Genomic DNA, 12,710 nt, shown 5'->3' on the forward strand with positions numbered 1-12,710 from the left:
CGTCGTACGCCATCAACACGACGTTTACCGATGCAATTGTTACTATGCTTTAGTTTATGTTATTACTAGTTCTATGGTGTTTTATGTTGTAGTTTATAGGTATGGTTTAGTAAAGCACTAATTATAATGTAAAACTCTTTCTTTTCTTTTGCCAAAAAAAAAAAAAAAAAAAAAAAAAAAAACTATATCAAGTTCACGCTAGATGCCAAGGAGTACTCAAACTTCAAGGCTTTGAGCTAAATAAAAGGCTTCCGAAAAAGTAATTATATATACCATCACAAATTCACAACACGCAAGGTAACCTAAAGTTAAGCTGCGGCTGATATAATGAACAAGAAGATGTCACTCAAGGGCTCAAGGCCCCTCTATGTCGTTACTGTGCGGTGGCTCTAAATAAACAAATATTTTGTGTGACTAGCAGACAGGCTTTGAAAAACTTTACTCCGGTTCAAGCTTCAGAAACCGTTTGTAGTTTTGAGTTGCAACAATCCTTTCGTCAAGTGCAAGCAAGAGAAACCCTAAGTTAGAGCCCAATTTCGTCACCTTCACTTATTCACCGATTGCTTAGTAGGCTCTAATGTTATACAAGTATACGGTCCCTTATATCCGAGAACGTTTCCACATCCTTACCCCATAGCCTGCACGTTCATTAAACAGAAAAGAATAGCTTCATCAAATATCATTTATTACAGAAATATGTCAGTTCGACCCTTTTCAACCAAACCACTTGACAAACAGGTTATGAATAATGAAATGTTTTCATGATAAAAACAATTTGAGACAAAAGCGGAGTCATCTGTTGCAGTTATAATAATTGGTTGTGAAGTTTGTTAGAGGATTGCTGAGTTGGAAGTAGTTAGAAGAGTTAGTTACACTTAAATGGTACTCCCTCCGTACCGGTCAATTGTTGTCCTTTGGTTTTGGTACAAAGACCAAGGAAAGGGGAGGGGGCCAATTACTAAATGACAAGTGGAACAAGTTGAAAGTGAATGATCAAATTACTCATTAAGTTCATTCTTAAAATAGAAAGGACAACAATTGAATGAGACACCCCAAAATGGAAAAGAACAACAAATAACCGGGATAGAGGGAGTACTAGCCACTATAAATAGAAGTCTCCTATATTCATTTGGGCTATGCTATTCATTAAATCAAATACAATTCTGTTCAATCATTCCTCTATCACATCTCTCTCTATTTCCGTCAATATTCACGTGTAGGTAGCTCGAATTACGCTATTTAATGGCGAAAATTCTAGTGTGAAAAATACTTTAATCTTCGCAAAGTTCCTGATGATCAGAAAGTAGACCTAGCTCCAATTCATATGATAGGCAAGGCTGAATCTTGGTTTAATGCTTATATTGCTGCTAGAAATTCTGTGTCCTGGTCTACATTTGTTATTGATGTTTGTGGCTTTGTGCTCGTTTCAAAGATAAGTTGGGTGCAAATGTGATAGAACAATTCAATAAACTCTATCAATCTGGTTCTCTTGATGATTATCTTGATTCTTTTGAGCATCTTAAATCCTTCATGGTACAAAGAAATCCCCTACTGCCTGATTCTTACTTTTTAGATAGTTTCATCAGTGGGTTGAAACCTGCTGTCAAACCCTTTGTGAGGGCTTTTAAGCCTGCTTCTTTATCCGAGGCCATCGAGTTTGCTAGATTGCAGGAAGAAAATGTGGAAGCAACAAGAAGTTACACCAAAAATCCTAATGTTTTGGTGACAAAACCCACTACAACTGCTTCCCATTACAAACCACCTTTATTACCCACCCCACAAAACAAACCCACTCAGTCCAATAATACCAAAGTTTTTGTTCCACAAAAACACCTGACTGTGGCGGAGAAGGCAGCAAAAATTGCTAAAGGATTGTGTTACTTTTGTGATCAGCCATAAGAGAAAGGTCATAAATGTAACTTCCGACAATCACAATTGTTTACAATTCTGGTTCCAGGAGAAGAGGAACATGGTGATATGGAATCCTTTGACAGTAATAGTGGGGATGAGGCTGAATTTGAGGCTAACAATGTTGAATCTTTCATTTCACTTAATGCCTTGGCTGGTAATCAGGCATTCCAAACTATGAGGGTCACTGGATATGTGGGCCAAAAACCCTTGCACATTTTAGTTGATTCTGGGAGCACTCATAAATTCATAGACATCTCTTTAGGCCAGAAGTTGGGTCTAACAGTGGAGAAAATTGCTCCACAAGCAGTGACAGTAGCTGATGGTAACCACCTTGCTTGTCAAAGCATTTGCAAAAATTTCAGTTGGAAATTATAGAATACTGACTTTTCATGTGAAGCTTTGCTTATTCCTTTGGGTAGCTGTGACATGGTGTTAGGTGTCCAATGGTTGAGTACCTTGGAGACTGTTAAGTGGAATTTTAAGAAGTTGGATGTCCTTTGAATATAATGGTATTCATAATCTGCTAAGGGGTATCCCTCCAAAACTAGACAAGAGCAGCATGGCAACTAATAAGGTTATGGCCAATGCCATTCATCTCTTTTATTTGCATGCCACTTATATGGATGATTAGGATGAATTTATGGGGCAGGATTCAGTTTGCTGTATGTGTGAGACAAATCAATACCCTCCCCTAATTCAAGAATTACTCAATAACCGTGCTGACATTTTCTCTAAGCCAACTCAGTTGCCTCCTAAAAAGGGTGTTTTTGATCATAGGATACCTCTAGTGGAGGGAGCAGCACCTGTCAATATCAGGCCATATAGGTATCCTTTGAAACAAAGGGACGTGATTGAGCACCTGATTCAGGAAATGCTGGACAGAGGCATAGTTCAACATAGTTGTAGTCCCTTTGCTTCTCCTGTGGTATTGGTGGGAAAGAAAGATGGGAGTTGGAGACTGTGTGTTGACTATAGGGATCTAAACAAGAAGACTATTAAAGATAAATTTCCTATTCCTGTAGTTGAAGAATTAATTGATGAGTTAGCAGGAGCCACTGTGTTCAGCAAGTTGGATTTGAGGGCAGGGTATCATCAACTCAGAATGCATGAAGGGGATGTGTATAAGACAGCTTTTAAAACACATTCTGGGCATTATGAACTTTTAGTAATGCCTTTTGGGCTTACTAATGCGCCAGCATCTTTCCAAGGGTGGATGAATCACATCTTCAGAACCTTACTAAGGAGAAGTGTATTAGTATTCTTTGATGATGTATTAGTGTACAGCCAGAGTCTAGAGGATCATGTGATACACCTAAAACAGGTTTTTGATCTTATGAGGGAGCATCAGATTTACGCTAAGAAAAGCAAATGTTCGTTTGCAATTGATACGGTGGAGTATCTTGGCCATTTCATTTCAGCAAAAGGGGTGGAGACTGATCCTCAAAAGGTGCCAGCAATACAAAATTGGCCTGTACCAAAGAATATGAAGGAACTCAGAAGTTTCCTTGGGCTCACTGGCTATTATAGGAAATTTGTTAAAAACTATGCTACAACTTCTAAACCATTGACGGATCAACTAAGGAAGGAAGGGTTCACTTGGAATCCTGAAGCTCAAATGGCATTTGAAAAACTGAAATTTGCACTGACTACTGCTCCTGTGTAAGCTGTACCAGATTTCTCTAAGCAATTTATAGTTGAAAGTTGAAACGGATGCTTCTCAGACTGGTATAGGGGCTGTATTAATGCAGGATGAGCATCCATTGGCTTACATGTGCTAAATGGCAAAAACTCTGTGTTTATGAGAAAGAGTTGTTGGCTCTAGTAACAGCAGTACAAAAGTGGGAACAATACCTGTCTAATAACCACTTTATTATCAGAACTGATCAGAAGAGCCTAAAATGGCTACTTCAACAGAAGATTTCTACTCCATTTTAACAGTTTTGGCTATCAAAATTAATGGGATTCAGTTATGAAATCCATTACAGAAAGGGAAAGAAAATGTAGCTGCTGACGGTGCAAAGTTCAGAGATATTATATATGGCGATTTCAGTAATTCAATCTGACTTGAAGGAGAAGATACAAGCAAGTTATATTCAAGACCCTCATCTTAATGACATTCTTCAGAAGTTGCAGCAGCAAGAAAATTGTCCTCCTTACTCTTTACTTAATGGGTTGTTAAGGAGAAATAATAAAATTGTCATTGACAATGATTCTATCTTGAAATCTACTATCCTAAAGTGGCTTCATGATTCATATCAAGGAGACCATTCTGGTAGAGATGCTACTATAAAAAGGGTGAAGTTATTGTTCTATTGGAAAGGTGCTAACAAAGACACCACCAATTCATCAGAAACTGCTCCATATGTCAAGCAAACAAAGTAGAAACAGTTGCATCACCTGGATTATTGCAACCTTTGCCCATCCCCGAAGAAATATGGGTAGACATTTCAATGGACTTTATATCTGGGTTGCCAAAATCTCTAGGGAAGGAAGTAATATTCGTAGTAGTAGATAGGTTGAGTAAAATACTAAAATGGCTCATTTCATGCCTTTATCTCATCCTTATTCTGCAATGGAGATGGCCCAACTATACTTAGATCAAGTATTCAAATTACATGGATGGCAAAGGAGTATAGTGCGTGACACGGAATCTGTGTTTTTAAGTGCTTTCTGGAAGGCGCTTTTTACACTTCAGGGAACTGACTTGTTGTTATCTTCCGCCTATCATCCACAAACAGAAGGGCAAACTGAAGTGGTAAATAGATGCTTGGAGACATTTCTAAGGTGTATGTGTGGAGACCACCCTAGAGAATGGAGCATATGGCTGCTCTTAGCAGAATGGTGGTACAACACTAACTTCCATACATCAGTTCAAGTTACTCCCTATAAGATAGTGCATAACCAAGTAACCAACCTCCTCCAATTCACCTTCCATATTTGCCAGGAGAAACAAAAGTGGAGGCAGTGGATAGGTCACTTCAAAGAAGAGAGACAATGATTCAGTCACCCAAATACCACTTGAAGAAATCACAGGACCGGATGAAAAATTTGGTTGACAAACACAGAACTGACAGGACATTTGTGACGGGGGGACTGGGTTTGGTTGAAATTGCAACCTTATAGGCAAATGGCTGTTGGAAAAAGGAGTAATCAGAAGATGGCTGCAAAATACTTTGGACCTTTTCAGGTTGAAACTGTAGTTGGAAAGGTTGGATAAACTGAAGCTTCCAGTTGATGCCCAAGTTCATAATGTCTTCCATGTGTCTCAATTGAAAAAGTTCAGAGGGACGTTGCCGGATTCTCCAAACATTCCTGTCTGGTTCAGGGGTAAGGACAGTTGAGTTGCCATTGAGCCTCAAGCAGTATTGGACAGAAGAGTTGTAAAGTCACAGAACAAGGCCCGAGTTCAGTATTTGGTGCAATGGATAGGATATCCTGAAAGTGAAGCATCGTGGGAGTATGCTGATGAATTTGAAGCTAAGTTTCCAGCATTTTTGATACAGACTTGAGGACAAGTCTTGACTGAAGAAGGGAGGAATGTTGCAGTTATAATAATTGGTTGTGGAGTTTGATAGAGGATTGCTGAGTTGGCAAGTAGTTAGAAGAGTTAGTTACAGTTAGATGGTACGAGCCACTATAAATAGAAGTCTCCTGTATTCATTTGGGCTATGCTATTCATTAAATCAAATACAATTCTGTTCAATCATTCCTCTATCACATCTCTCTCTATTTCCATCAATATTCACGTGTAGGGGTAGCTCGAATTACGCTATTTGAGTGTTAATTCCAGGGATCTACAACATCATCTCACATTATCAGGGTAATCCTTTCCCTCTTAACGTTAGGTTCAAGAATCAGGAAGTGTGTTATTTCAACAACTTAAGACACAGTACACTGGGTATATATATCCATGAGATGGGTGGTACAAGCATACAAGTGGTTTACTATCTGTTAACTCTATCCGAAGTTAACAAAAAGTAATTACTTTACCACGGGTCATAGGGGAGTGGATCAAAGTACCCTCGTACTTGCTAAAAACCACCCCTGATTTTTTAGGGTACTGGAACGATTGAACTATATCATGGGGTGAAGAAAAAAACGTTATCTTTGGAGGTATCATATAGGAACTATTGACATAAAATTGGTCTTTTAAAAGACCAAGACGGTTTCATGTTAATATAATGTGTTACCGACTCAATTAACTCACTAACTCGAATAACAACTACCCCTTAGATAAGCATATGTGGCAAGTCTTGTGAAAAAAGTAAAAGCAGGTTGGTAGAGTTCTTGATAGTCTAGGTCTACACAAATCAATTGGTTGTTCTCAATGGTCTAGATATACAATGTGTTTGTACAACTATGTTTTGGATACACACGAGTGATTAGAACATTTTGAGATATACATCACTATATCAGTGTGTTCGAATGACAATTCCTAAATCGGTATGCTACATCTTTACAGTACGTAACTGACAAGCTGTTCATTTCAATTTGTAAGTGTTAAGTCATAAAAGAAGCTGACAACTCACTGATTATTAAAAAAAAAAAAACACTATGGTTCATAAAAACTGACTCTAACATTTCAGGCATCAAGTTAATAAGCACTAAGACTGACTTAACAAGACAGGAGTACTCACCAACAATCGATTCCAGCTTCATTGGCTCCAAACTTGTCAGCCTGTTCATCATCCCCAACATGGACCACTCTTCCAGCATCAACCCTTATCTGGCCTATCACAAAAAAGCACATTCCTAGAAATACTCTTTTGTTAACTTTAGCAAGAACTTGAGTGCTTTTAAAAACAGATGTACATGCTTTCAATAGAGATGGAAAGTGTACACAATAGAGATACTTTATGTAATATCGGTAAATGTTTGTTTAACGCTTTAGCATCACACATTCGAACACCCATGTAGAATATATAAAAAATTAAGTAGCATAAAAAGCAATGTCCAGGTAATATTATAAGGTTTCTGATATTCCCTTCCATTCTCATAATAACTTAGCTTTAAAAGCCACACATCAGGAAAGCCTAGGGCCAAGACTCAATGAGGAACTTGCAAAAATGTCTTTGGGAACCTTAGGAGCATCTCATGGACATGGCACGGATAATGAGGCACACTAAGCATTATCCCTATCGTTTTTTATATATATTCTCTCATTTTTTATACACTTATTTTACTTCAGTCTCCAAACTTTGTACATCTTTATGTGTTACCCCTCTTTAAACTCAACAACTAAGTTGTTCGGCATAGAAAAGTTTTGAAAATTCTCTCTTGAGGAACAAATAAATTACTCCCTCCATCCATTGGTAGGGTCTACATTTCCTTTTCAGTCCATCCCAATTTAGTAAATAATAAGGTGAAATTTTCATACTATTGTAGTTAGTTAAGACTTTAACTCAAATGGTAGCAAAGAGTAGCCATAATTTATCAATTCAGGAACTGATAATGAAATTTCATTACTAAACTTTACTTATAAGTGTGTATTGGATAGAAAAAGAGGCAAGGCGAGTGGGGTGGAAAGGAGGGAAGGGAAAGGAAGACAAGTAGGGGAGAGGGAATGGAGAGAATAATTTTTCTCAAGATCTTTCTTTTGTAGGAGAGCTTTTTATTTTCGAAGGAGCAAAATTGAGAGATTTATTTTCCCCTCTCAAAATCCCTCTAGTTTCATTTTGCTAACTGAACAAAGGATATTGTTTTCCTCTGTTTCCCTTCCTTCCCTTTTCCTTAAACCCCTTTACCCAAAGAAATGGTTCACAATTATAAAAGATATATGAGTATATGAAACTCTATGCAAATCCGCATCATGAACCTAAACTTCTCTCCCAACAGCTTAAACCCAAACTCACAGCCTGTGTTGTGTTGGCCAAACCTCTGATCTCACTCCTGCAAGCCCAGTTTGAAAATTACAAAAGAAAGGAGAAGATGGCAAATGTTCATTTGTTGAGCCTACGAGATCAATGGGAATGCATCTAAAGACCACTTCGCAACACACAGAAAGCCACATAACTCTATTGAGAAACTTGGAGGAGTGGGATTCTGCAAGTTGCTATACAAGACAGACAATTTAGCCAGTTTATGAAGGAACTAAAATATGCCAGAAATATCAAGTGGCCATGAGATACCTAAAGCTGCCTTGAATATCTGCACATCGGGTTTTTCATATCCAACTTCGGAAGATATTACAACAGCATCGAACCTTGGAGAAAAAGCAAAAGAAATAAAGTATTATTCATGGAAGTAAATTTCTATTTGTATTAGCGACATATTGAGGATATAACAACATACTTACAAGTCTAATACATTAAGATCCTTTAGTAGCTTCCTCAACCGGGTATCAAAGTTTGATACAACAGCCAGCTTAACTGCAATCAGAATCAAAATATATATAAGAGAAACATAAATACTCAATAGAGAAGTCGTCAAAATTGAGAAGTTTAACTGATATGCTTGATGATTTATAAGACCTCCAGCATCTTTGAGGAGAAGTAATATCTCATGGGCTCCATTTGGAAGATGCCAAGCATAACCATTTGCATAATACTGGGACAATAAAACACCTAAATATAAGTATTAGGATAAGGTGAATTGACAAAAAGAAAAACACAATCTAAATTGAGCAAAGAAACGAAGAGAACTAATAAAAAAGGTTGGTTAAGAGAGAGATTCTCTCTGGGAAGGCGATCTCATCTTCCTTGCCGATCATGGATCGTCCGCGAGGTCGTCTGGCCAATTCTCATCAACCAGATAAGTCCTCTACTTCTCAAATCATAGACAAAGATGTTTCTTCTCCCTTGGTCCCATCTGTTAATGTTGAAGAATTATCTCAAGCTGTTATCTCTGGGTCTGCAAACAATCTAGTGCCTACCAATGCTATCCCAGATGCTGCTGGTAACCCTAATTTAATTGGAGGTCAGACTAATAATGTTCAAAAACCTTCCTGGAGAGAACAGATTTTTGCTAAACCTAAGGTGGGTATGGAGCTACACAAGATTGTGGACTCTCTTCCTTCGGAGGAGGTTCGCATAGAGATCTCTGATATTCAGGAGAAAATTAAATACTGGTCTCTAACCTTAGTGGGTCAATTCCTAGGAAGTAAACCTAGATTCTCACGTGACTAAGCCAAAAGTTCTCTATTTCAAAAAAGGCTGTTCTATTTTTGCTTTGACTCGGAGGAGGATCTCAATAAGGTTCTTCGAGGGAGACGCTGGAGTTTGAGTGGAAGTATGCTAGTGTTGAAGAAATGGAGCCCTACCTTTGTCAGGAACTTGATAAGGTGGCTAAGGTTCCACAAGTGGCCAAGAAGAAATCTAGTAAAGTTAGACCAAAAGTCCAAAACGCAAAGTTTTGCCCATACCTTTTGGGTGAGATCAGCTTCAATGCTTTGGTAGAACAGCACATAGGGGAACAGGGGGATATACCACACATTTTATCTCCATGATTATCGGTCCTTGGAATATTAGAGGCATGAACTCTAGCCTCAAGCAGAAGGAAATAACTGATTTCTTAGGAAATCTCAGGTGAACATTATGGGAATAATGGAGACTACAATTAAGGAAACGAATGCTAATAGAACTATTACAAATAATTTTCTTGGATTTCATATTTTGGAAAATTATCAATCTCATTACAATGGTAGGAAATGGGTACTCTTCTCAATGTGAGTAAGCAGTGGATTCATGTGCTGATGTGCATATAGCCTCTGCCACCTGTCCCAGTTTTTTTATTACGTTTGTCTTTGGGGCTAATGATAGAGCTATGAGAAGAGGGGTTCGGGAGTTTATGGCTCATGTGGCTCAGAATAATACTCTGCAGTGGGTTCTAATGGGTGACTTTAACTGTGTTCGGCCCAATCTAAATATAGCCTCTGCCACCTGTCCCAGAATAATATAGATCAGTTAATGCAAACTATGTTCGGCCCAATCTAAATATAAAACGTCCTCAAATACCAACATGACAGAATTATAGAACATTTCACTAACTCGGATTTACATTCCCAGTTGGCCTTCTCCCGCAGTATATTCTAGTCCTCTCATTTCATTGGCTTCCCTCCCGTGTAAGGAAGGTTGGATGGACGCGCGCATATCCCTCTATTAGGAGGTAAATTTTCTTTTAACGGACAAGATTATACCTCGTTCAGCATTCCTTTGGAATTGCATCACAGACTCACAGTAAACCAGCATTCCTACTTGTCAAACAAAAATGCAGCGCTAGCAACCAAGATATCATCAACTTGTAACTCTAATCATGGACTATGATATGAATAACTGATGGACGTAAATGATTATTACTCCCCTCCGTCTCAATCATTTGTTTACCTTTGATTAAGATACACCTCACAAAGTATTAAAACGATAAACAAATGATCGGGATAAAGGCAATAGGTAAGATAAAAATCATGCAATTTATCTAGATATTATCTAAGAATAATTAGGTGCTTGTACAATGCAACATTAATCAGATTTAATCAAATTGTTCAAAGAATAATGTAGATTATGTACGGTAGAATTATGTAATTGAAAATTAAACAAAGTTAATCGCAAGCAATGTTAATGGAAATGAAATGAAAACTTAAATACAAAAGGGGGATTAGGGTTTATGATGTTAATTTCTCCGAGTCTCCGTCCCAATCATTTGTTTAATTTTGATTAAAATATGTCATAAAAAATATAAAAGGTAAACAAATTATCGGGACCGAGAGAGTATTATTTACGGAAAATTATAGTATCAACAAATCAATTTGATATTGATGAGTTTGATAATGCTATTCTATCTTCTGTTTTGGATGACCTCCACACATCGGGGTGTTTCTTCACTTGGACAAACAAGCAGGATACTACCTCAAAATGGGTTAAATTGGATAAGAGTTCTGACAAACTTTCACTGGCAGTCCTCTTTTCCTTCTTATGCTCATTCTATGGAGGCAAGTATCTCTCATCACTCCCCTCTACTTTTTATGATTCCTTCCTCCCACTCTTATAAGCGAAAGCAATTTAAATCTCTTAACTGTTGGGCTCTGGATGATGATTTTCTAAATATTGTCAAGGAGACTTGGGATTGCAGGCTATCTGGGTATCCGGTGTTTCAGCTAATCACTCATTTGAATGGCTAAGACTAAGTTGAAACTGCTCCACATGAGATCTTTCTCTAAGCTTGTAGAGAGAGCTGAGAGTGCTAGAGCTGATCTTATTCATTCTCAGAGTAAACTTTAGAGTTCAGAGAGATCCCTTTAATGAGGCTATTAACTGAGTAACAGTACTTTAAAATTAAATAATCAGATCACTCATAGGATGGATTATTCCTATGAAATAAACCAATTACCAAAGGGCTAAAGCACATGAAATTCAGATGGGTGATGGGAATAATAGCTATTTTCATGCCAAGATAGCCAACATGAGGTCTAGTAATAACATTGGGATTATTACTGATATGAAATGGTAAAATCTTTTGGATATACGATCCGAAATTCAGTTAGGTGTTGAGAGTAAATGACCTGATAAACTTCCTCAAAATAGGCATCATCTAAACAACCAGTGGCTTGAGAAACAACAAGCTTCCAGAAGGGTCTACCATCACCCTGTAGTCATTGCATAAGATTAATAACTAAAAGAAATTCATAAGATTCAGTATTATTTCAAGTATTGACGGAGTACCTGATAACGAAGTTTGTGCGGCCAAGGAGAAGAAAAGGCTCTCTTGAAACCTTGCTTAATTTCAGAAGCAGACGCATGTAAACCTATAATTTCAGCATTAAGTGTATGTAGGTAGACATAAGAGTAGGTAGATCAAGAATGGTTTATTGGGTAATTTCTAAATAAACAACTGACCATATTTAAGGCCAATTTCAGCATAAGTTTGTTCAACAGGTTTAGAAAGCTGTAAGAGTGTACCACCAGCATCCAACAACAATCCATCATAAGCTTTCTTCTTCTTCTTCTTCACTAAATTCATTAAATTAATAAAATTAAGACAATTATGATGTTGAGTAACAATGGAATTAATAATAACACAAACATATATATATATACCTGAATGCAGCGCCAGAGTTGAATAACAAAGGAAGGGACGATGATGCTTGGATGTGGTTAATTCAGGACTTTTTAGTACTAGAATTTTCTTGTACCATCGGATCATGCTTACCCCCATTGCTGACTCTATACCCCTAACTAACTTACTTCCTCCAAAATCAAATTTTGTTCCAGAAAATTATCATCAGACCTTTAGACCTCACAAACGGGTCATCCGAGTCGGGTCACTTCAGATCGGATCATTCTCGGGTCAATTTTTGGTCGGATCATTTTTGGGTTAGGACACCTCTGAGTCATTTTGGTCGGGTCAATCTGGATCGTTTGAGTCATTTCAAGTCATGATTTGCCTTAATTAAGTCATTTCGGGACAATCGGGTCAATTCGGATCAGATCACTTTCGAGTCGGGTCTATCAGGTCATACATTTCCGGTCAACCTTATCGGATCTGGTCATTCGAGTCGGGTTTGTTTTGCCAGGTCGATCAAAGTAGAGAGATAAAATAAGCTAGACAAAAACTAACCTTATTCAATTGTAATTTTACTAGTATAGAACTCGTGCAATATATGCACAGTATTTATAGTATTTTACTTATTAATATACTACTTATAGATTCTAAATTGACAAATTATTAGTTTTTTAACATTTTAATCTGATGGGGCATATTCTGCACCGCTGACCAAGTCAACACACTGAGCAAGGTCAAAGATATCCACAGAAGTCAACGACTTAGATCGCTTAGCCGTCGACCCATCTACTGTTAGCTGTGGT

General features: G+C 37.7%; 1 protein-coding gene across 2 annotated transcripts; it reads right to left on the minus strand.

Moving 5' to 3' along the window:
- Positions 1 to 233: 233 nt before the first annotated feature.
- LOC141596934 (uncharacterized) lies at positions 234 to 12,205 on the minus strand. 2 transcript variants are annotated; one of them, XM_074417216.1, is made up of 9 exons: positions 11,943 to 12,205; positions 11,742 to 11,855; positions 11,568 to 11,650; positions 11,408 to 11,491; positions 8,382 to 8,457; positions 8,207 to 8,279; positions 8,040 to 8,113; positions 6,549 to 6,642; positions 234 to 638 (listed from the first exon to the last, which is right to left on the minus strand). In XM_074417216.1, exons 1-9 carry the CDS (start codon positions 12,058 to 12,060, stop codon positions 581 to 583), a joined length of 774 nt encoding a protein of 257 aa, XP_074273317.1. In that variant the 5' UTR covers positions 12,061 to 12,205; the 3' UTR covers positions 234 to 580. The 2 variants fall into 2 exon arrangements, with proteins under 2 accessions (XP_074273317.1, XP_074273318.1); XM_074417217.1 differs by lacking the exons at positions 234 to 638; positions 6,549 to 6,642 and adding an exon at positions 7,720 to 7,800 and having other exon boundaries at positions 11,943 to 12,121.
- Between the last annotated feature and the right edge of the window lie 505 nt (positions 12,206 to 12,710).

This window comes from Silene latifolia, chromosome 8 (assembly GCF_048544455.1).
Source record: "Silene latifolia isolate original U9 population chromosome 8, ASM4854445v1, whole genome shotgun sequence".
In the NCBI taxonomy this organism is placed as follows: Eukaryota; Viridiplantae; Streptophyta; class Magnoliopsida; order Caryophyllales; family Caryophyllaceae; genus Silene; species Silene latifolia.

Excerpts from the sequence above, each read along its gene's own strand:
- LOC141596934 (XM_074417216.1), bottom strand. The coding sequence starts at position 12,060 with ATGGGGGTAAGCATGATCCGATGGTACAAGAAAATTCTAGTACTAAAA. Across the intron at positions 11,651-11,741 it reads TGAAATTGGCCTTAAATATG|GTTTACATGCGTCTGCTTCT; the intron begins GTCAGTTGTTTA and ends CTGAAATTATAG. Across the intron at positions 8,280-8,381 it reads TCTCCTCAAAGATGCTGGAG|TTAAGCTGGCTGTTGTATCA; the intron begins GTCTTATAAATC and ends TTCTGATTGCAG.